This window comes from Drosophila persimilis, unplaced genomic scaffold (genome assembly GCF_003286085.1).
Source record: "Drosophila persimilis strain 14011-0111.01,24,50 unplaced genomic scaffold, DperRS2 tig00000000-arrow-pilon, whole genome shotgun sequence".
Lineage (NCBI taxonomy): Eukaryota > Metazoa > Arthropoda > Insecta > Diptera > Drosophilidae > Drosophila > Drosophila persimilis.
This window is the reverse complement of record NW_020825288.1, coordinates 24,575,519-24,600,535: the sequence shown is the minus strand read 5'-3', so window position 1 is coordinate 24,600,535 and position 25,017 is coordinate 24,575,519. Positions and strand designations below refer to the sequence as shown.

General features: G+C 42.3%; 1 protein-coding gene across 1 annotated transcript; it reads right to left on the bottom strand.

The window, feature by feature from the left end:
* Positions 1–1,667: 1,667 nt before the first annotated feature.
* LOC6591576 (putative odorant receptor 85d) lies at positions 1,668–25,016 on the bottom strand. Its single transcript, XM_002017369.2, is given in 5 exon segments — positions 1,668–2,130; positions 2,185–2,340; positions 2,401–3,398; positions 7,302–7,429; positions 24,844–25,016. Coding segments are annotated over 5 exon segments (1,512 nt in total). The 3' UTR covers positions 1,668–2,073.
* Between the last annotated feature and the right edge of the window lies 1 nt (position 25,017).

Sequence of the window (25,017 nt, the reverse complement as noted above, 5' to 3'; positions counted from 1 at the left end):
GAATTCCGTACCGCGACACTAAGATACCCGATAGGTACTCAGATTAGATACATCTATCATTAACATATTCAAAGTCAGATCCAAAGTCAAATTACGACGATGGAATGAGGGGTCTGACTTTTGCCACCCTGAAAAAATGGTGTACCAAAAAATAGAGCTATTCCGAAACTGTTTATAGATTCCTCCTGATCACATGCTATATTCTATCCTCCTGCACTGCATTTTAATTAGCAACAACCTTATGTGTGTGTGGAGGTGATGAAAAGCAATTTCACCTTTCTCCTAGCTGTCATTGGTGTCGCTGCAATTACTTTGATTAATGGCGGCATAGCACCCAATGAGAGAGTCCCATGCGGTCTGGCCCCGGACCCAACCTATCCTTTCAGCCATGAGGAACCACTGGAACTGGAACTGGGCCTGACAGTCCGACCAAAAAAACTTTTACCAACTTTCGGCAAAACGAAAACTGCAAACGCAAATGAAATTAGTCGAAACTATTTAGAGCACATTTCCATAGGCATTGGCTACATCGACATTCATTCGTATTCGCATCCTCATTTTGGGTCCGTCCGCCTCCGCATCAGAGTCAAGTTCGTGACGCGTGTTATTTCTAATTAGATTAGGGCGTGACTGTGAGCCGTGCCCTAAGCGCCCCGACCACTCCAATCCGGCGTCTGACTTGGCCGATTTGATTGCCATTTGGTTGTCGGCTGACTTCTTCGTTTTGTAGTAATTTTAATTGAAAAAATTCTTCAATTTTGCCATCCATCTGACGCAGGGCAGGTTTCCACCACCGCCCAGCTACTATCATTTCTCTCGTCCGGCAGGACAGCCGTAGAAATGTAATTAGCCTCAACGGACATCCTTCCCTTCGCTCTTCCGACGCCCCTGTTGTCTGTTTGTGTCAACTTTTCAATTAAATATTCATAAAAAAAATTGCAATTTGCCAGCCCAGCCACTTCACAGGCAGAGAAAGATATTTGCAATCACTTTTGTGTGCTGCATAAGTTCGGGCGCCCTGCCTAAATGCCTGTAAAATGATTGACTTGAAAGCAGGGAGGGAAAGGCAATAGGAATATTAGAGGAATTCAATTGGGATAGTTCACTGATGGAATGCGTCAAAGAATCACAGTTAAGTCACTCATAAATTAATGTATGAGACACGTTAGGTGGAACAGGTATGAAAGTAGAGAGGATGTGAACCACTAGCTCAAAAATAGTTGAGTTCTTCTATTTGTTTCGCTCATCGAAAAAAACAAAATTTCTACAAAATTGTAGAGCTTTTTGAGCTCTAATTTGATCCATGAGCTGAACCAGATCCAATGAACCACAGAATCGTGGAACTCCCCCTTGCAGCTACAGCCCTGATTTGATGGAAGCAATTTTCATGCATAGGTTGGACTGGGAAATCTTTAATTAAATTGGCAACGAGGAGGAAAACCAATGAGCGATTGTGCAAGGTGAATCGCAGGTTCAAGCCGAGCAAGAGGTGGGGTCAGAGCTGCGGAGAGAGAGAAGCAAGAGATGGGGTCAAACCGTGATGGAGAGCGACTAAAGGGCAAGGTGGGACCTGCGCTAATTTTAGAGCAGTGCCAAAGCTTTGTCCTGCATTCCCCCCCCCCCCCCCCCCCCTTGCTCTGTGCTTTGTGCAGACGAAATGCCGATAATTAATCATTGCTTCTGTGGTTAAATGACCGCTCTTCGATTCCCCATTTACGTTGCCATGTTAAGTCCGATTCGCGCTACTCATTGCCACCCGTCTACTCGGTTTAGTTTAATTAGAAGCCACAACTCTTTGCGGCAATTCGCGTAAGTTATTGCCGAACGATGATTTGGTGGATTCCGCTTCCATGCTCGTATTGTCACTGCCACATGCTGCTTAGTGGGGGCATCAGTCCTCACACTCTCCCAAGGAAGTTTGACCAAGGAGAAATGTACTAAACTAAAGGGTATGTTTCGACGGCCGGCCTAACACATAGAGGCAGTCATAGCTAAGATGCTTGCTGCTGCCACATGAGTCACACGAGAGACGTTACTCATCTCGCTATTTATATTGTCTTTGGTCTGACTGAACTACTTCACATACATTGTCCGCAAAAGGGCAAAGAATTTGTAGGATAATTGTAGGAGCTGAAAGAAAGGGAATCAACTTGATGCTAAGACATTTTGCAGTCCAAAACTTACATCTGAGACTGTGACCAGCGATACATTGAGAAATATGGTGGCCTTTAGGCGACTAGCCTGTTGGGATCGCCTTACCATAAAAATCAGCATTTTCCGATAATGAAGGTCTGCCTGGAACCAGTCGTGATTGTAGACAGCTTCACCTATGTGCTCGCTCTGCAAAGAAAGGTAAGGGTAAGACCTGAAGAAGAGTAAATGAAACCTTTCCCCACTCACCGCATCAAGCAATCGCTGTGCGTAGGTGGTGATCATAAAGACCTGTACCAAGGCACAGAACAGAAAGAGTACAAGCATCACTAGATTATCGATCTTTCCACCAATTGTCATCTGGAAGCCCACAAAGCAGATGATAAATGCAGAGGACACGAAATTGCAGAGCAGTGACACGCCAAAGATCTCGTTGATGTTGTGGCAAAGCTGCAGGAGCCGCTGATGGTAGACGACAGCTGCCTGAAGGAACTCCAGATCCTGTTGCGGTGTTAGTAACCCAGCCACATGCTCCTCGATGCCACGGCCCAGGCGAATGAAGTGCATCACCAGCAGAGTGACGAGAGCGCACATCATCAGATCGGCGGCCAGTTGTCCTGAAAGACACGTCTGTCCCGCCATATTCTGGGACACGTACATCAGATAGTAGCTGGAGTTGGTGCTCCAGTCCCATGGAACCCAGCAGTAGTAGGGGAGCATCCTCACGAAATGGCGTATGCCCAACCAGAAATCGCAGACGAGATAGTAGACGGCCCAGTAGAGGTTGTACGTCCAGATCAGCACCAGGTGCATGCCGAAGTAGAACTTGCTGTAGCGACTATACCCACTCAGATGACTTTCCACGTCGTAGGCCTTCTGGTGATGCTCCTCCTTGGGATGCAGCTTCTCCATCTCCCGCACGACATTGGTGAGTTGATCCCTCTTCCGCCAGATGTGCCACACCTTGAGATCCCCAACGATCACGAAGCCAATGAAAGATAGATTCATCGTGGCCTCCAGGAAGTTTGTGCCCTTTCCAATCGCCAGGAATACATAAATCAATTCGGAAAGGAGCACGGCATTCAGGTTCAAGATGAGTGCGATAAATATACAGCGGAGAATGAGCTCGATCATCTTTCGGCGCCCCTGATGGTCGTAGGCCTCCATTCCTATGGACAGGTAAAATATGTTTGCATACCTTAAGAACCTTTCCGTTGTAATGGGTTCCGACTTTTCCGCTTTCTCCACTGTTGATGGTGTTTTCGCGGGACCTTCCATTGTGATTGCAGTCATTACTGTGTTTCCGCTCTTATATATACCCCCAAAATGGGGTAGAGCCCGACCTGGACATCGATGATTTAATAATTTACTGTTGCCACACACTTGACAAGTGCCACGCCTCTTTGATTGCCATGCACGGAGGCGAGCGAGCATCTCTCAATTAGTGCGTTGTGAACCGTTACAGTTGGTCATTCAGGGGGCGTGTCTAATTGAGCCTAAGTCGAAATCGATGACTCCCCCAATTAATGGGCTACACAGTGCTCCCTACTCTGCTATATCTTCTGCTCACAAATGTCAGCGATTAGTACGACCCCAAATGAGTCTTCGAATGGACATGGGTCGAATAAGAAATGTTCTCTAGGCGGATAGGATCTTTGGCTGGAATTTTCTTGGGAAACTTTATATCTTTTGAAAAGCCTTATCTTATCATGTAAGTATTTCTTGGATCTATCAGGATCTTTAATGAATTTCTTTAGAGCATAAACAACATTTCAAGTAATACTATTACTTATTTCAGAATTATCTTTATCCTAAATCTATTATACAATGTAATATTGCTCTACGGAAATTCATTTGGCACACTTCAGTAGATCAGCCGCACACACACATAGCCATGTGCACTTTATGTGGTTCATAGTAGAACAGTATCAAATCCAGTCATCTTTATAGCACATCTGGATACGAGTGTGCCTTTGTGCAGTGACAGCATTTAACTTGACATGCAACAAACACGAGACTAGAAAAGAAGCGGTATGTGAGAGATGGAGCTGGTAAGATAGGGAAACACTATACGAGCAAGAGTAAGGATTGTCTTTCATTTCCTGCTGATTCGCACCCTCTAAAAAGGTATCAGTCAAGCGTAATGTTGCTACGTATACGAGTATGTAGAATAAAAGTGAATGAAATGGTGTACGAGTGTAAATATCCTCCACTGGTCCAGTCAACCCTACAAGAAATAGATGCTCAATTTCTAAACATTGTATGCATTTACCTTTTATTAGTATTCAAGGGTATGCCAAGGCTCGAATCTCTGTCTTGTGCTCTCTATTTTTGTGGTTATGTTTTTTTTTGTGTAAGACAAAGAAACACTGTCGCTCTGTCGCTCATCCTTTCTTTGCCTCTGGACCAGTGTCTGTATTTTAGCTTTGGTTTTTGCCTATTGCCTGTTTACACACAAACATCCCCCATATCCCCTGACTGCAACCCATACGGATGGATTCCTATTTCTTCTTTTGAAACTGACACCCAGCCTGAGTTCTGAGTGCGGATGCGACTGGTAGTTTCGGATCAACTGTTTTGCAGCTCTCAAAGAATGCCAGAGTTGCTGGCTGGCATTGTTTTCCATTTGCTTACTTATTCCATCTTTTGCTTTTTTTATCCCTTTTTCCTTGGGAAAACACTCCTAGTATGTTGCAATTAAATGCAATTCAACGAAGCAAAGAGAGTGGGATGACAGCCAAATGCTGATGATGTGGATCAAATGGAGAAACACTCTAGCTCTCACTCTGACTCCGATTCCCGGGCTGGAAGGATACTGGACTCTGACTATTTGACCTCATTTGCGTATCGCATTCCTAATGAAATTTACATTACTATTCCATACAGCAACGTTAATGAAGAGCATTTATACGAGCATACAAAGTTTCCGTTCAGATGTGTTTGTGTGTGTGTGCGGGGGGCTGTGTCCATGTCCGTGTACGTCCCTGAAATATATGGCCATATGAGATTTATTCTCAAATGCAATTAGCATTTTAAATTTATCCCACGCTACGCACAATTTTTCACTCCTTAATGGCATTTGTAATGTTAAACCAAAATTAATTTAATAAATTGTTGTTGCAGTCGCCGCCCCCTCAGGCTGTCAGCGGTATGCAATTTTAATGCATTTCTATTTGCCACTTAAAGTTTTTTGTTTTTGCCACTGGAAAAGCTTCTATTATTTCCATTTTCCAAATGTTTATGCATAGAACAGGTTTTGGCACAAAAAACAAAACAAAAACTCAGAAACAAAAATTCATACATACATACTATAGCTGGCAAATTATTCATTGATTTTGTTTTCAATATTAAATATGTATGTTATGAAAAAACATACATACGAGCATGTACATATGTTTGACTGGTTGTCAAGGTAAGCGAAATGGGGCCAATACTTAAGAGTGGACTGCACTTATTTAAGTTTCAAATATAGCTCTTATTATGCAATTTTAATGTAATCCTATTTTCCAATTCAAAGCTTCAGTTTTTGTTTATTTTAGAAATATTTAAAGGTGAATTTGTTTCTGGGAGCTGCCATTGAAATTTGTATTGATTGACTTTGTTTTTAAGTTTTCCTATTCAAAGCTTCAGTTTTTGTTTATTTTAGAAATATTTAAAGGTGAATTTGTTTCTGGGAGCTGCCATTGAAATTTTGTATTGATTGACTTTGTTTTAAAGTTTTCCTATTCAAAGCTTCAGTTTTTGTTTATTTTAGAAATATTTAAAGGTGAATTTGTTTCTGGGAGCTGCCGTTGAAATTTGTATTGATTGACTTTGTGTTTAAGTTTGTATATCATATAAATTACGTTCCAAAGTCATTAGTTGAGCCTTATTTTACGATAACATGAACATATACTAATTGTTACCTTCAAGAACGAATAACTCTTCTTTTCTTACATAATAATATTTAAACAAATTTTGAAAATAATAATAATAATAACTAATAGTAAAGTAAATAATAATAATAAATAATCAATAAACAATAATAAAACATTTTGTAAAAATAATAATACGGCACTTATAGGAAAGATTTAAAATACCAAACTTCAAAATACCATAGGTTTGATTGAAAGAATTTCTAAAGTTACAAAAATTAAAGTAAAAAAACGGGGTAGAAATACGGCACAGATCACTTAAGAAAAAATATCCATGGAATTGTAAAATTGATATGAAAATGTTCAAGAATACTAACAACAATAATACCAAGTGCATAAAGAATGCGGATAAAATTAAAGCCACTACCAAATAGCACTTAACGATAATAGTAATTGCGAATAGAATGTATTTTAATTTTTTCGAACATTAAACAAAGGTACGAGTATGTACATATTTTTCCTGTGAGAATGTCTAGCTTTCGCTTTTTCTTAAACTCTAGTTATTTGCGGCTAATGCCTATGCAGATTAATCCGCGTACATGTGTATATAGGGGAGATGGAGATACGTACGAGAACGAGTATATGCAAAGCCGCAGCGCCTTCTGGCTGTGGGGCAAGGTCCTTGGGTTTCCGTTTTGCATTTCGGTGGCGACCCCATTCGTTGGGTTTATCCATAGCGAGAGCAAGCGAGACAGAGAGAGAGAGGTTTGAGACTAAAAAAGGAAGGGGTCTGTGTGCCAATTTCCTGCCCGAAAACCTTATGTCTCCACAAAAACCCCAGTAAACAAAGCAATTATGTATGAATATATGTATACCTGAACACATATACATATGTACGTAAATGTGTAGATATGTATGTGTGTACAGTAAAAGCTTTCGTTGGTTAGTTTGTTGCATTGTTGCATATTATCAAAAACATTTGTAGCAGGAAAACAGGGCGTCGGAAGCAGTGGGGTTCTGCTCTCCTCCATAGATGGGGTCTGTGTGTGTGTGTGTGTGTGTGTGTGTGTGGTGTCTGTATATTTTGGCTACTGGCATTTTTGAATGTTTGCCAAATGTTGTTGTTGGCTTTGGCGTAATTGTTACACCAACAGTGAAATGTGCAATGATAAGGCCGCGATGTGTATTCTACTTCTCCATGGTATTTTTTCCCTCTATATTTTCCTTTTTTTTTTGTCCGTTGCCGCTGCCATTGCCCTCTGCTGGCAATGTGCCACTTTCCTTGGCAGCACACACATGCTTGGGGTATCCGTACCCTCGGCTCCAAAAACATAATAAACTTAATTTAACTTGAGCTGTGGGAAATATCAACTGATAGGCGGATGATGCGGAATGACTCGTTGAAAGGGGGATATTTTGGAGGCCTAAAAGAATAGAAATCTAAGCTGAAAAATAATATTTTAGGCAATGAAATTTGAGTTTATTTTTCCTCTGCGCAGCACCTGCATTTAGTTTGATGTCAAAACTCCCACATGAGCACGCACCCAAAATATGTGTCGAAAATTCCACTTTTCCACCCACCCTCACAGGCGCCTTCAACTTTTCCAACTTTTTTTCAGCGGAAAAACTTTGACGCTCGCAGTTTATTGGCGTTTTACGTGGAACGGAGAGTTTTCCCAGGCTCGGAATTGTTGGCAAAGCAATGTTAAATGCGTTTTTCTCGTACTTAAATAATTTGGTTAATATTTGGCAAATGTTTGCTGATTTTTGTCCACTGATTTGTGTAATTTTGTGCGTGAAAATTGCAAAGTGGAAAGTTTGTGCACAAGGGGAGGCCACACCGCCAGCTGGAGGTACTCTGTTTGTCTTTAACAAACAGACAGGCAGACACATATGTACATACGTCTATATATAGGACATGTCTGGCCTGTCTTTGACAGTCGCTGGAGCTGTGTGTGCAGCTTTGTTATGTTTTGATTAACGACAAATCAAATCAAATGAGATAATGAGTCGGAATGGAATTACTTACGAGTGAGTGTGGGCTCAATGAGCCATGCAACCGAACCGAAAGCAAACCAAAAGATTAATTCTTTAATGGCTCTTACATTGCCCATACGCACTGTTGTCCATTGGGCCTCTGGGGTATGTAATTTTTGTAGATCGACAGCTCACTAGATCCTAAGCTGACAAACTTCAATTGTGTGAAATATATACAACAAAATTAGCCTAATACCCAGGCTGGGAGCTGAGAGCTGCTGCTGCTGCTGCTCGTAACAGCAACAGCAACAGCAACAGCAACAGGGTTAATAATAATCATAACAAATGCTCTCGCCATGACCCAAATTTCAGCACAGACATGTCCTCCATGGCAGCCTCTCGCTGTGGAGGAGAGACGGAACAGCAAATGATTGTTTAAATATTAAACAAGAACAAACATAACACACATACACATATGTGTATGTATGGGGGAGACTCGTATATGTGAATGGAACAATGCATTTTGTGGGGGGGCAAATACAATGGGAAGTACACACAGCCCCCATAGCCTGACTGTGGGTCAAATTTGCATAAATTAAAGAGCTCTGCAGTCCCATGCCAGCTACAGACAGTGCGTTACATATTTATGGGTAGCACACAATCGAAGGTTCGATGCCTAACAATCTATGTACGAGTACATAGAATAAAGCTTGAGTCGAACATGGTCTATTACAACGAGATAAACTACCAAAATGGAGCTAACAATGCCGTTTTGCTATTAAAGATTCTAGAATTGATACGGAATTGCCTTGGAGTAAGTTTAGCTAACGATCTACACAGTTATCGTAAAGCTAATCAAGCTATCGCATAGTTAAGCAGTAATCGATTTTGAATCATCCTTAAAGAAATTAAGTTAAAAATGCTGTGGCATAGTGTAATTTGTAACGGGCAATAAAATTGTTAAAATTTCTTCTTAATACTTCCTATCCATGCACACTTTATTAGCCTTCTTATCTTAATACACAAATTGTTTTCCTTGGCTATCATATTATTGAGAACTCTTTAAATATTACAGCCAATGACTTTTCCTATCTCCTGAAATAAATCTTTGGTTTGCATCTTGTGGCCTCCCCACAAATTGCAATTTAAATGCAATCGATCGAAATTTATGTTCCTTTCTATACGTAAACGTATACGCATCCGTTGGCGTAGTGTGTAAGTGGGTGGATAAAATTGATTGGAATTAATAATTATTCTATGGTCTTGCCATAATCATCCTTATTGTGTCAGTTCCAGTTTTCACATGGTCTCCCTTCAATGGTTTCTCTCTGCTTTCTCGTTCAACGAAACCCAAAAGGCTCACCACATTCACACATACAAATCCTTATATACACTTGTACATATATTCGTTTGGATATGTATTTGTACAGAATGTCACAGCTTGACTTCCATAGCTTCAATTGGCTGCATTGGCGACAAGCAAGATCCAACCTTTTGGTAAATATTTCATTCTGGTTTTATTGGTCTGCGGTCAACTCATTTCTGAGGTTATAAAGTTAATGAATTGCATTTTGATGTGTGCTGTGGTGGCTCCTGGTCAATCTTGTACTATCTCTGGCTGAGCTGGTCCTTTGACCAGTAGAATTTATAATCTTTAAAATGAAACCCTGTGGCGCTGCTGGAGCAAATTAAGTTTAAATTTTGTCTAGTTTCAACCTCTGTGGAGCATTGCTAGTGCTCCTGTCCGAGGGGGAGGGGATCCCATAACAAATCCACACACAAATGGACTCTCACACCTGTTCCTCGGCGATAAGCCGAGGGGGAAATACCCATTCGACTGGTGTACCTGGTGCGTTCGTTGATAAGGATATTCAGTTCAACTCGATTCTATGCATTTGTCATAATTGGCATCGGAGTGTGCTTCCTCTGCTCCTGTGGGCGGGAGCATGCCCCCACAACCACCACCCCCCCCCCCCCCACACTAATCGCATCAGTGGCGGCCCATCTTTCCACCTCGTTCTCTTCTTGACTGAACTGCATTAAAGTTACATTTTATGTAGCCAAAGCTCTAGATATATGTATGTACTTCTGTCACTTGGAAAAACTAGTTTGTTATCCACAAAAAAAGAGATATAAATTGAACAACTTTTGTTGATAAAAAGTTATGTTTATGAGTGAAATGATGGATCGATTCAAAGAGCCAAGAGATCGATGTCTTTCCGATATATCCTTCTCAGAAAGTTACTATATGTATTTTCAAGAAAATAACCAACTTTCCTTACTTTTAATTTTGTTCATAAAACAAAGATTCAATAAGATAAATTTCACTGTAGCACGGCTATTCTTTAAGAGTAAATTTCCACTCCCAACGTTAAGCGAGGCACCTGCTTTCCTGCCTTTTTCAGTAGAACCCTCCTTTCCTTCAATGCAGTCCATTCTATTTTTGTTCAGTGTGCTTCGGAGTGCTCCATGTGCGTCTTTCGGTTTCTGCTTCTGTGTGCAGCTTCTGCTTTTGTCACGTTTGCGACTTGTTCCTCAATTTTGCGCATCGTCATATGTTTGCCATTGTACGCGCCACGTGCGTCGTGACGCCAGTAGTTCACGTCCCTATACCGGGCTCTATATATGGGCTCTAGCAACCATCCTAGCTACCATCCTTGCGTGTGTGCTATCGTCCTGTGTTTGTCATCGGCAGACCGCATTTTTAATATGCGCATAAATTGGCTGACATTGATGGATCCTAATAGAGTTGCAGTTGCGCCACGATGTCGCTACCAGCAGTTGCCAAGGAGCGTCAGCGGCGGCCACAGAGAGGCAATACAACCGGGCTTCGCGTTTCCAAAGGAGGCGTGTCTGCCACTTGGCCGGAGCTTCGTTGCTGCAGCTGTCGTGTGCAATGAATACCTAAGTGGGGGTTTGTGGCATCCATCGACCGTTAGAGGGTGATCTCCTACTATCCAAAATTTCTCCATGGGTCTCGCAGGACTCTGATTACCATTCGAATGCACACACTCATATCCTCATGCTGTATGCCCTTACAACCGTATCAATACTCGACATCCGCCTTTGTGCATGTGAAAGTAATTAATTATTGGCCTGGATAGCCCCATGAACCCTTTCCCGATGTCCAGGTCAAAGGTCCCTGATTGTATGTGTCTTCTGGACTACCACTCTCCTTTCTCCCTTTCTCTCCTGCTACTTCGAACATTTTGCATAATAAAACTGCTGCAGAGTTAAGTAAATTGTAATTGAGTGTAAAAACATGTGTATCCACATATCAAGATGTATATATGTATATATAAAGATGTACAAGCGGGGAGGGGCCTGCAATTATCTTAAATCATAATCATCAAAGAAAATGAATACACTGGGCACTCGGAACGGAGATTGCTGTGCTGTGGCATGAGCTTTTCTTTTGGGGTTTTCCGCTTTCCCGTTGAGGCTGCTAAGCGGCTTTGACACGCTTCACAGCCGGGCCTAGACGGAAAAACTTTTTCCCGCACATACATGCACGAAAAGTATTTAAAGCGATGAATACATTTTTTGTACGCCCTGCACTCACTTACTGAGCTATAGAGAGACGGAGAAACAGAGCAATAGGGAGACTGTCTGTCTGTAAGAGATACTGATGCCGTGGGCGGACGGACGGGGGTGGACGCCTATCAATGTGTGTCGCGTTCCAGGCGCAACATTTCGAGCGTAAATTGTAAACTTTTGATTGGATTGTGCAGCAAGTGGCATGTGCGGTTGCGTTTTGGGCTACGTTTACGCTGCGTATACGCAACGCGCGTTAAATTATTGGAAAAAAGCGCCCGCAAGTGAGTGCTGCCTGCCGGCACATCTTTCGCCCTCTGGTTGTGGCCCTGTCGCAACTCATTAAAAACTTTTCCGTTTCAAACAGTGCCTGTGATTTGTTTTTGCTCCGACGGCCACGGCAATGTTGGTTTCATGCCCGGATACGGATGCGGCGCACACCTGTATCATCGCACAGCCATCGGAATCTGGCGGTTTGTGAAGCAAATTAAGAATAATATTTGCATAACCAAAAGGGGATGGACTCTATGGATCGGTGTGATCCCTATATATTTCCCTATACATGTAAACAATGAGGGGTCTTTGAGAGCCAATTTAATTGTGAAAGTTGTTGAATTCTTGATGATATGACATCTATTTATATCGCTTGATGTCAATCCTTACCACTTTTCATTCTAGACAAACGCTTTCAACTTCTTTAGATTGATTAAGTGCTGATAATGAGTACCAGTCCGTCCATCCATCGTGCTACCACTTTAATTAAGCAATAGCCACAACCACGAGGAAGGCGGAACCATAAGTCATGGCATACTACCTCCCTCCCGCAAGGACTGTCAGCTGTCTGTCAACGAAGGCCAACACAAAATCAATCAACGTTTTCCATTGCGCCGCCAGCGGGAAAAGTTCTCTATGAAAACGCATTTTCATTATGAACTTGCCATCACCTCGAGCTACCCCTACCCCAAATACCCACCCCTCCCTCTATACAGATAGCGCCATGTTGTTGCTTATAAAAGTTTGCCAACATTATCTTTGTGGTTGTCATATATTTTCCTATGCTTTTGCCCCTACTTTGACTTACTTTCGCCTTGTTTTTGGAATACTCTTAAGGAGGGAGGGGTACTATGATACTTACGAGAGCCTTGTAGGCAGAATAGGAAGTGTTTTTAGGTATATACACGGATTCGTAATCTATATCTGAGCCCAAGTTCTTCCTGCGTGTATCTCTTTTTATTCAGATGATGGTTGACTATCACTTTGGGAAACCTAATTTGTAAACAATGTTGACAACAATCGATTGAGGATATCAGAGCTATACCTATAGATACCATCAGAAAAATGTTCTTTAAGGGTATCTACGATTTCTGCCTCTCGAAACCTGTCTCGTTTGTTGTGCTTTGTTTTGTCCGTTTATTGGGATTTAATCTCTTCTCCTGTTCGTGTCTCTCGTTTGCTCTCCCTCTCTCTACGGATGGGGGCGCCTGTTTTCTTGGGGTCGCTTATCAAAAATCAATTTGTATAACATTCACTTCCACTAGTGGAGCACGACGAAATTTGTTTCTGATTTAATGGAGGGTCTTTCCAGAACCAGGAACAAGAAACAGAAGCAGGGATAAGTACGAGTACGAGTACGAGGTTGGGTGACAAATTTATGCATTAAAATAAATGCGAATTGTACACATTTGTGTAAAGTTTTCCATTTGGACAGCCAGGAAGTTTAATTTGGCATCTGTGTATATGTTTGAGTGTGCGTGTGTGTGTGCTATATGCGTGTGCGCTGTGTGTGCGTAATGCTTTTGAAACTATTTATGCAAAGTTCAGCCAACAGCCAACAACAACGGAATGCTTCAACAGAAAAAAGAGCTGCTGCCTTCGAAAGCCATACAAAATGATTTTCTAATTTCCACATGCCATAAAAAACAGTTGCAGAATGCGTTACAGGCAGTGGAAAAGGGGGGAGAAAACTGAAAGAGAGACAGTCAGTTGAAAAACGGAAAGAGAGAAAGAGCGTGTGGAAATCGTCATTTGCAATTTACAAGCAAACCCAAACAAAATGCACAAAAAAATGTTGCAAAATGGAGATACGACCAACGTCAGTTATATGGAGCAAAAAAAAAAATGGGGAATGGAATGCAGGAAAAAAGGAATCAAAATATCATCTAGCTTTTACAGTAGAAAACAAACCAAAACACCATGACAGAATTTCAGTTTAAAATATTGTACCAAAAAGAGGGCGGGGTCATTCGATTGTCATTCGCTGGAACGCATAATGTCATCATAACAAAATACGAACTATCAGAAGGCATAAAGATAGAGAAAGATTGCCTTACAAAAGCATAGGTTGCAGTAGTGTTTGCTTTGGCCACAGGGGATACTTTCATATATCTTGAACCAAATTCTGATCCATCTTGGAGAAGATCTTCAGCTCAAATCGGTCGTGAAGGCAGCTTTATCATTCCATTCTTATCAATAAATTGAGTTCCGATGAGCTCAAGCCAAAATAAATCTTATAGTTTATTCTTGTAGTTTTGTGAACCTTCTTCATTCAACTGAATGAAGTTTATTTTCGGCTGAGAGGCTTTGCGGATGCAACGTTGCTGCCATTTGTTCTTGGTTCTTGTTTCTGTACAAAAACAAGATACAATGTCTCCAGCAATTGTGGAGTAATTGGAAAACATAGCATATAGAAACGTTTTGACCCTGGTAAGAAATACGCATTTAACTATCAAGTGCATCTTTTTTAAAATTTAATATGGTTGCGAAGAACTCAGACGCATTTTCTAGGGACAACTTTTGAATGGAATGCAGGACCTTCAACTGCTAACAAACCTGCGACACTCGTTTTCGATTGGCAATCCGCAATAGAAGACGTTTTACTATAACTGGCCTAAGGCACTGTATTGGAGGATAGCAAAGGGACTGGACAATAACATTGAAAACACCTCTGAAATGAATGCCTGTTGCTGTATCCTCCACAGTTTTTGTATAATGGCCAGTTGGAGAATTGGAATATAAGGGCTGAATCTATCGTCACGCTTTGGGGCTGGATTTTATGAATAAAAAGTTCAACTATGTAAATGGTATTCATTTATTTCCATAAATTTGATTTCAGCATTTGACGTTGAACATAGGCAGATTCGGATGCTATTTTCGGAATCTGTTTTCCGTCTATTTTTATGATTTTTTTCGACGACGCTTTGGATGGAAGGCCGATAGCACTCCCATTCGGATATTACTGAGGGAGGTGCTGTTTTGAAAAAGTCTGCAAATATGGTAAATTAAATATATAATAAATTATTAATATTAAATATATAACCTGTGCTATCAATTGGGTTAATATCCGTGCACTTCGACTTGTGTGGTATGAAAGGGACCTTCTCAAGAGGACCTGCTTCACGCGGTCGGCTGCCACCTGAAGGACCAATCTTGGCCAATTCACTTCTAAGAAGTTCGACCGACTTGTACGAAATTTTTGTTGTATATTTATTAAGTATGCGAATAGGTCGAGAAGTATTTTTCACAACCACTATCCACCATTTTTTAATAATTTTAATAATAAACTATCGTATTTTTGTATAAACAATATCCAAATACACATGCATATTTAAGAATGCGTTTGTTGAGCTACTGAGCTTCTGCAGCAACGTATGTTCTGATAGTATATACGGAGTTTAAAGGAAAGCGATGGTCTGTTCGATGATTAGCTCGATTCAAGACGAGGTCAGATTAAAGACGCGTTTGTCGCTTCAAGACGGTGTCGGATTAAAGAGCTATAGATGTCCAATGTGTGATTGCTAGGTGGAAACTGAATTCAAGGGCAGGCGGCCGAATTACCCTTGCCCCAAAGTAAGCGAGGCTTCGATTGAGAGAACGGTAGAGAAGACGAAAGAAAGAAAGAAAGAGGAAGGTGCTGCCGTGAGGGAACATACATATGTACATATATGGGTATGTGTTACCATGTGGTACAGTGGTTTAAAGTGATTTGCTTTACTGCTGGCACCGCTGGCTATAATACATATATTTAATTATTGGGATCATTGCGTAGGCTGAGTAGCCAACAAACAGAGTTTTAGTATTCGGTGGCGCAGTGGTGGCCCTTGTGCTTATCCCATGAAAAAAAGGCCGGAGTGTAAATAGAGTATTATTAGGTCGATGTATAAAAAATGCAATCCTAAAACTGCCAATCCTCCTCCAAGATTATTCGAAGCAGTTCAATAATTAAATTATAAAATTATATTTGCATTGGCACTTGCAATAGCCACAGTGAGCAATAAACAACAAGAACAACAATCCGAAAATACCAAAAACAACGAAAAAGTTGAAGTAAAGTCAGGACAACGATTGAAGCGAGTCTGTTGAGCGGAGCACGCGAGCATAGTTCCGCCGGAACCGGACGTTGGCTGCTGTTGACATCAAGTCATGTGTCGTCGTTCCTGAGAGGGCAAGGGAGTGGGATTGAGTGGCCGTGACACAATTTGGGGAGACAATTTTGGAAAACAGATTGCAGTAGTGAGCAGTTTCTCTAGGATTGGGAAACTCTAAGGAAATTGTTATAGGTTAATATGGTTTTCAAATTTCAAATATATGGCCTTCATTTTCAATAACTTTATATACCGTTATTATCTACTAATTTATTGCCAATTATAATTATTGTGCTAAGATGTAGATAGTCATTGCTTTTCATGTTCATTTACTCAAATCCAAAGTTATAATATCTTGTCTTTTCCGAAATGGTAGAAAGTTTTAGGCACTCTTGAGGTGAATAATTAACGGAATGATCATTATTTGTAGCAAAGGCTACATGTATACATATACATGTCTGTGTTGTATCATTCTATCCTTTGCCCTACTTAATTTGAATGCAGAAATGAGCACTTTAAAGTGTGCCACAAATTACCAGCAGGCGGCAGGAGTACGAGTACTCGTAAAACCAGGACTTGCATTTGCAGAAGCAGCCTGAAAGTCTGCAACAAATGTTTTTGGGGCCTTACTTGACTGCATACACTCACTCACTACACTCACACACTCGAATACACTCACAAATATTCACAGAAACACACACATACAGTGGGAATAGTGCCACGAAACAACAATATTGACAGAGACAATGGCATAATGCATGCAGATGTCTCCATGTATCCATGTGTGTCTCTGTACGAGTGTCGTGTCTGTGTGCGTGTGTGTGTGTGTGTGTGCAAACAATTGCAACAACAGGCATAACAAGCAGAAAAGTGTCACTGTTTTCTTGGTCAGATGCGGAGTGGTAGGCAGTCCCATTCCTCGTAGGCCCAGGAATGGGTTGGAGGACAGTTGCATAAACACTTATAGAGCCGTTTCGGTATAGCCATCTAAAAGTGCTGCCATTCACATACAAACTCGTGCAAATGTATCCGTACATGTACGAGTATGTATGCTTCTGGTCGCTAATATGTCTGGTTTCTTTGTACTGCAGTCGGCAGGCAGATCTGGTGGCAGAGAGAGGGGACTGCTGTGCTGTGGTCCCTGCTTCAGCTATTGGGAACGATTGCCAGCCCTTTTCAGATTGTCCAACCTGGAACCATACATACAGTCTCACCCATACACAGTAGAAGATATAGATAGAACAAGCATTGAAAATCAAAGAAATTAGGCCATGATTTGGGTGAACAGATAAAGTACTTAGTAAACTGTTCAGCAAAGAAGAGCACAAATAACCAATTAAGGCTCAGCATTCAAAAATAGATTAATATTTGGATAAGTTATTAGCAACAGAGGGGGATAATGGTACTATATATTTTATAAGAAAAATCTATACCTTTTAGACATACATAGAGGAACGTGTTTTTCCAGGAGTCTACAGGCTAAGGCTCAAAGTATACACATATCAGTACATATCATTGACTTGCCTAATATACTCGCTTTCCTTTAAAATCTCTAGGGTACTGGGGACTCTGAAACCACTTTTAGCTCAGCCTTTTATGTCATCCTCCTGTAATCGCTGGCATTCAGGCCATAATTGGGACTAAAACTGAGGACAAATGTTGAAGGGTGCTGCACTGCACCATACCATCGCTTCTCTCGCAGTACCTGTTGGGCACATCCTGTAATTATTTTTTGAAATATCTGGCCTTGTTCCCCATGTTACTTTGCAACAATATGATCAACACACTGTGAGGCTGCCACACACACACACACACACACACCACACACTGGAAAGAGGAGTACTGGAAATAGTTGGCATAACTTATTTGGCCGCTGCTGTGTTATCATTTAATTAAGTTTTCTTTAATTAAGTCGGCTTGTGGGGAGAGGAGCGGAGCCGTGGAGAGACCACTCTGATGGCAGTGCCATGTTGCAGCAACATGCAGTGCGAAGCAGCAGCAACAGCAACAATATCTGAGTGGCATCTCTTGGCTTAATTAATGCAGGGGGAAAATGTGTGTGTTTCGCGCATTTTCACGCAGGGAAAAACGCGTGAAACACTCGCAAAATTTCGCAAATGATTTGCTGCCACACCGCTGCCACTCGACGCATGTGCCAGCAAGTGGATTTTTGTATCAAGTGTGCGGTGCTGCATTTCTGGGCATCCGGTTCGGGGTTCCGCTGTTGGATTCAAGTTGAATGCTTTAAATTTTGCATTAGCTGTGGGGCACCCGCACTCCCACCCCATTTGCGTCGCGTGCTCCTCTTCCTGCCGTGCCAGTGACCCACAAAATGTGCATGTCACAGTTGCCACAGCAATGGCTCCCAAGGTGACTGTTTCATTTTCGTTTGCCGATGTGTTGACAGACACACGGACACATACAGATATTTACATATTGAACTTTTCGTGCCACACAGAGAGGCAGAGAGGGGAGTCGAGGGGACAGATGCAAGGGATGCAGTCATAACGGCACGTCATGTGGCATGGTGCATGGTAATTGCAACGTTTCGCCCCCTGCTCGCCACTCCCCGACTTTGTCCTTGCCAACTGTCTCCGCTCTGTGCCAGCTGCAACAATGACAATGGCTGCTGCTGTTGCAGCTGCTGCTGCCGTTGCAGCCTCAGCACAATGCCCCAAACACGTCCCCCAAGGATTGTTGCAAGGACTGTCACAATTAAGGCCTCAACAGCCACCCCTACATACTCCAGAGTGGCGTGGAGGAGCACGATTGCACTGCCGTCCGGCAGGACCTGCAGCCGGAGTTCAATGGTTTACCTTGCTGATGGGTCAATCGATGTTTAAACGTCGGACAGGCGGATGATTGTATTGGTTGCCGATTGAATTGATTGCGAAGTTGACAAACTATGGGATCAACTGTTACGAAACCTTCTGCCCGAGAACTGGGTGCAGAGAGTGCCCCTGGCCTTGTCTCTTGTCTGGTCTCTAATAGTGCTCCAAAAACACTCTCCCGTTCCTCTAACTGCCTCCCTCTCTCGCTTTCCCCCCTTCTTCTCCTTTTAGGATTATCTCTGTGTTGGTCAGTGCAATGAGCTTGATTACTTTAATGTCCTTTGTTTAATGAGCGACCACAAAGGAATCAAGAAGGGTGTGGTTGAAGTACAGTAATTGGCAGATGCGAATACCCTTACAGAATGCCCCAATTATTCCCGATTTTAAATGTTGTATGAACTTAAAGAATCTACGAATACGAAGCATAAATCGAACTATTCCATATTTAGAGATATCTTAATCTATCCTTATATTGTAGCTGCTTTCTGTTGAAGGCATAGCCTCTGTTCATATTCAGATTTATACCCTCACCAAAAGGGTGTGCAAAAAGGAGTCTGAATAGGAGACAGATAGAAAGAGCGATAGAACACTGAAAGAGAACGTTAGTAAGAGCTTATCTTTCCCTTTTATAGCGAGAATTAGGATACGGCAGCCCCACTCGCTTGCAACAGTGGCAGCAACAGCAGCAGGGTGCTAATTACACTAGCCGGAGAGAGCACTCTCCCTAATTAAAGCTGAATGCATTGCTGAATAGAATTTGAATAATTTCCATTTCTGTTTCTGTTTCAGTTTCGTTCTTTAGCTTCGCAGCATTTGGCCAATGCCAAATGAAACAATTCGTGGAACAAAACATTTAGCAAACAGAGAACCATATCAAATAAAAGGAAGCCGCAACATAAAATATTTATGATTCTGCGGTTTGGTGCGGTGCAAAATATTTTTCGGCGATTGGTCAAAGGCATCAAAAAGCAACAGAAACTATCTGGCGCTCGAAACAATAGTAGTTGTTTTATTTTTTGTGGACTTGAGAGCACCAGCCGCAAATATTGTTAAACATAATGTAAATGTTTGGCGTTGCCACAGCAGGCGGCTGTGGCAACAGCAGCAACAGGGGGGAGTGGCGTGGCAGCTTGAGGTTGCCCTCCACTCTCAACTTTTTATCACCTGCGGCTGACCGACAAAAGCTTTCTGCCTCTGCTTACCACCACTTGACTCTCAGAACCTTGGAGTGCGGCCAAAGTTATTTGCGTTGTTTTCCTTTTTTGTTTTTAGTATTTTCATGCAGCCTCTTTAAATACAGTGGGGGGGTGTTCGGGTTTCCAGCGCCGAGAGGGTGTTCCTTTTTACCGCAGAGACCTCAAATATGTGGGCTTAATGGTGATCTAGATGGGTTTGTCGTTTGTTCTGTAAACACTCTTAGGCGTAGTTGAAAGAGTGCTGTCATAATTTAAAGATAACAGGATTAATTGTACGATAAAATATAGGCCACATCGTTTTCTAAATTTATAAATAAAGTGCCAATAGAATTCCGCATTAGGAAAAGAATTAAAAGCGTAGTTTTTACTATAACAGACAACAAATCTTAATATTTTGGGTAAAAAGATGCCTTTTCTACTCAAATAAATACCATAAATTGAAATACTCGTAGATGTAAGAGGTACTATGTTTTCCGTCGACATTCATCCTTTGTTTCTGGTATATTCTTTGGCACATCCTTGAAGCTCTAACTTGGCAAGAAAACAGCATAGAACACCAACTGAAATGGAAGTATAAGATGCCAAAGTTTGGTTTTGTGTAACTTTTGGTGTATATTTGCTTTGTTTGATTATCTGTTTGCTCTATTCCACCTCTCTCTCTCTCTTTATATTTCTCTTTCCCCATAGTTCTCTTTCTCTTTGTGTGATAGACAAACGTTTATTTGACATGGGGTCCTATGCAAAACAATATTTTGCAACAAACTTGTCCATAAAACGTGTTTCCTGGCCATTTCTGGACCTCTCTAGCTTAAAACCGAATTTCAACAATTTGTACGAAAATGTTAAATATTTATATTTGCACTGAGTGTAACTTAATATATACACAGAGATCTGTCCGGTCACTGGTACTGGTACTGGTACTGGTACTGAAAATGAGAAACAAAGTGCGTGTGTGTTTTCTAGGTAGGGGCTCTAGGCAGGGGATATGCGAATGCTACCCGTACAAAATGCCAGATGAGGTCAGTGGAGGCAAGGAGGCAAGTTGGGCTTGCTTCTGCAGCAAAGGTGCTGCAACTGTAGATTGACCTGGAGCTCTGGTGCCGGACTCAACTTGTAATTTGATGCAAACAGGTGCAAGTTTTGTCAGAATCCTTTCCCTCTCTCTCTGTCTATGGTAGGAAGAGGAGGCTCGGGTGAATGTGTGTGCTTGTGGTTTACTAACTTTTGCATTTGCTGGAAACTTGGTAGCGAGGTGGAGAGTGGGTCCGAGAGGCTGGAGTCAAAAGCTTAAATGCACTTCACAGCACAAGGAAAAGTTATTTGAAATAAATTTATTTATAACACAGCAGAGAAATGTATCCTACCACTGTGTGTGTGTGTACCAGTACGTGAGGCTAGGGTCAACTTTAAGACAACTGCTAGGGCTTAAGTCCATTTCCATCTGCATTCCATGGCCCATGCTCCGTAGCCGTTAATAGCAGTAAAGTGCGTTGGTGTGTGTTGGTGAGGAAAGCGGATTTGGTCAACCCACCGCACAGGAAAGATATACAATAAAAGACTACATGGTACCCCTTAAACAGTTGAAAGGATTAATTAGAAGGTATTTCAGTAGAAGAGCGGAAATAACTAATCAGATGTTATGTATGAATTTAATTAACAGGATCAACGCGTTCTACCGATTTCATTCCAATGAATCCTTATGTATTTCTGCGCTTGCTTGATACTGATATGCCTTCACACATTCTAGAGGGTATTTCAAATCCAATGAAAGTGTTCAATGCATTTGCGGAAAGTATTTAAAAGTTGATGGACTTGTGCCTGAGACAGACAAAGGGCTTAGGAGTTTCAGAATCAAACGTGAATACGTTAGAATATCAGTGTGTTTCGGAGAGACAGAGAGAGTGCTTTAAGCTGTAAGCATTTACCATTACTTCCACTAGCTCACTCCCATTTGCACCAACAACCATTCCCACTGAGTCTCTCTTCTACTCCCACTCCCACTCTCTTTTCTTTGTGGCGGCAGAGCAGCTAACAGCTGAGACAAAAAGGCATGCGACAAGCAAGCCAGGCAACACAAGCGACTATGGAGATAGCGGTAAAGAGCGGGCTATAAAGCAAGCCGAAGGAAAGCTAACAGTCAAGGTATATTTAGGTAAGGTGGCATAAATACCCCCTCTACTGAAGCCTCTCTCTCATTGAAACTTTGCAGAACTTTCTTGCAGAAATGCACCTCAATCGAAACTAGGAACTATCGTTCTAACGATCTTTGGGCAATGCTAACCTTGTATAAATTTACCTTGTCGGCAGCAACTTCAGGAGCTGCAGAATAAGTGCGAGTAGGGCAGAGAGCACAAGTGTGAGCGGGAGGAGACAACTATAAACCATTTCGGCTGCAGTTGCTTGCTTTATTTCCCCTCAAAAAACCGTAAAGCAAGAAAAGCTGCAGTACAACTACAACTACAAGAGCAGGAGCAGGAGCAGCAGCAGAAGCGACAGCGACAGCGACAACGAAAGCGACAAGTGGCCTGACAGTTGGCAACAATTGCAAATGTCTGACATTGTTTTGTTTTTGTGAGAAAGCGCTATATTCCTTTGATTCGCATATTCCGAGAAGTTGGGCGGAGTACGACGACAGACTCCTCTTAATGGATTTGCATGACCACACATGCACTACGACGGACGGCAGTGATGGTGGGTTGCGGGGTTCAGTAGTCATAAACATAGTTGCGTTAATCAACCAGCACTCAACACAATCAGTGGCCTCATTCAGTCTAATGGGTAGTGCTATGCGTGAGAGGAGTATTCTCCCTTTAGCACCCATCAGCATGAAGAGAGAGGAGGAGTGCTAGTAGCGGCACTCAGCATGAAGAGAGAGAAGTATAGCTTCAGTACAGCGGCACTAATTATGAAGAGAGAGGAGAGTCGTCGGCCAAAGAGAGTATGTGATCCGTTATGCAAGGCATGACCATAACTCTGATTGCTCATTGTTTATGATGGGCGCCCGGGCTCTGTGGAGGTGGGGTGGGAGTTACTTAGCTATGAAATTCTGTTGACAGGTGGCGACATCGTATATCTGGTTTCGGGGGGAGTCGAGATGGGCGTGAGCGTTGCATGTCTGAGCGTGGAAGCCTATTTAAAAAATTATCCGTGAAATGTCTTCTCTAGGCTTGTTGTACAGGACGAAGGATGACTCGTGCGTGTTCTCGCCACCCAAACACGCTCTCATCTCTAGTTAAGGTGGCTTTTTCTTGTGTGTTAAATTACATTTCATTGCTTTGTGTATTTGTGTTGCAGTATATTTAATTTAGCTCGTGAACTGTTTACACGCTAAATGCGCTTGTGTGTGTGCGCGCACAGGGTGTTGCACAAGGCAGGATACGGCCAAAATGCTGTAGTAGAGTGGTGCAGAGTGGAAGTAAATAAAAGCTTAACTGCAGCCACAGCCGCCACATGCGTTGTAATTACTTGATGTAAATTTATTATGCCCCAGCTTTGAGAGTACTACCATAAAATATCACATAGAACAAAGCAGCAGACGGATGCGGATTCGGGGAGTGCATCATGGCTGGAGCTTGATTAAAGCTTCTTAAATCTCTCTGCCAGACGAAGATATTCAAATTATGACAACTCAATTTGTCCCGACAAACAAGCACGGAAGAAACTGCTGCGAAACGAGAGCAGAGAAAACAGTGAAAGAAGAACCCGACCAACCCATCAATCAATCTTTATCAACTCGACGAAATTTTCCACTTGCCAGGCGTTAATAAAAACCCCAGTGAATCCTGCTCTCTTTCCCCCACGAATCATTACTCATTTTGGCACTCTCGCCTTATAATCAGAATAAACGCTTTTAATGACAGCTCCACCAACTGTCTGCCAGTATTCGGAGCGATGCCTGGCGATGGCACCTACACAGCACAAGGCGATAAAATTCATATTAGAATTTAATCGGGTGTTCAGTAATAACTGTAAAGCTGTGTGTTTCTGCCGCGCATTTGGCTTTTCAAAGTCGTATCAATAAACCCAAATGACGCTCTACACCGTACTACTGATGGGAATGGAGATGGCGTCGCTTTATTCCGCATTCATTTTCAGTCGTTCGCTCATCGTTGCCCCCCAAAAACACTTTTTGTATTATGACAATTGCATTGCAAGGACAATTTCCTCTCTCCTTATGGGCTTCATGCTGATAAATTGATTTAAAACATTGTGTAAGTATGGAGTACGAGTAAACCTACAACCAGGACTTCTTTAACAGGCGCCCACAACATTTTATTTATTGGTATTGGCATAGCATCAGGAAGGGAAGGAGAGGCCTACTGTGAGAAAGGCAGGGGAAACAGGTTCAGGTAGAAACGGAAACAAGGAGGTGTACGATTAGAAGGAAGCAATGGAAGCAGGGAGGCCTACGACAATAAAGGAGGAGAAAGCAAGGAGGCCTATGAATAAAAAGGGAAGCAGAGGAAAATAACTCTGTGACCATGAAGACGCCCAGTACCAAGGGACCACACAACGATGTACCCCTCCTAGTCCGTTCCCTGCCATCGTTTGCGATAAGAAGCCGTCCATTGTAGTTCTATCCGAAGCCCATTTACCTGCCTGGACACCACTTGTAGAACCACCCCCTATAGACAACCATTTAGGCTCATTTTAGGCTGTTATTGGACTTGGATATCTAACGATACCCAGACTCTGCTGGCGGCAATTGATTAATAGCCACAGCAGAGCAAAATCCAACACGCTGCGTATACTTAATTTATCGGATATGCCATTGCCAAAGACTAGACTTTCAAATGTAAAGAAATACCCAACAAGTGGTTAAGTGAGGCTTTAAAGAATAATACAAAAAGAAAATTTCCTTATCCGCAGGAAGCGGGAAGCGACTCTTATGAAATCAGTTTGGGGGAAAGCAGCTGCCTGCCGAGGGACGTGCCGTGACTTTTGGATTGCCATAATTGCCAGCTGGTGGGCCTGGGTCTGGCCTGCGCCCAGGACTATCGTCTCCCATGATGTGCTGATGGTGTCCATCATTAGGTGTTGATGGGCCACATGCTGGGACAGGCATATCAGAGGGTAGGAGTCGCCACTTGCTGAGGCTACGCGCCGCCACATG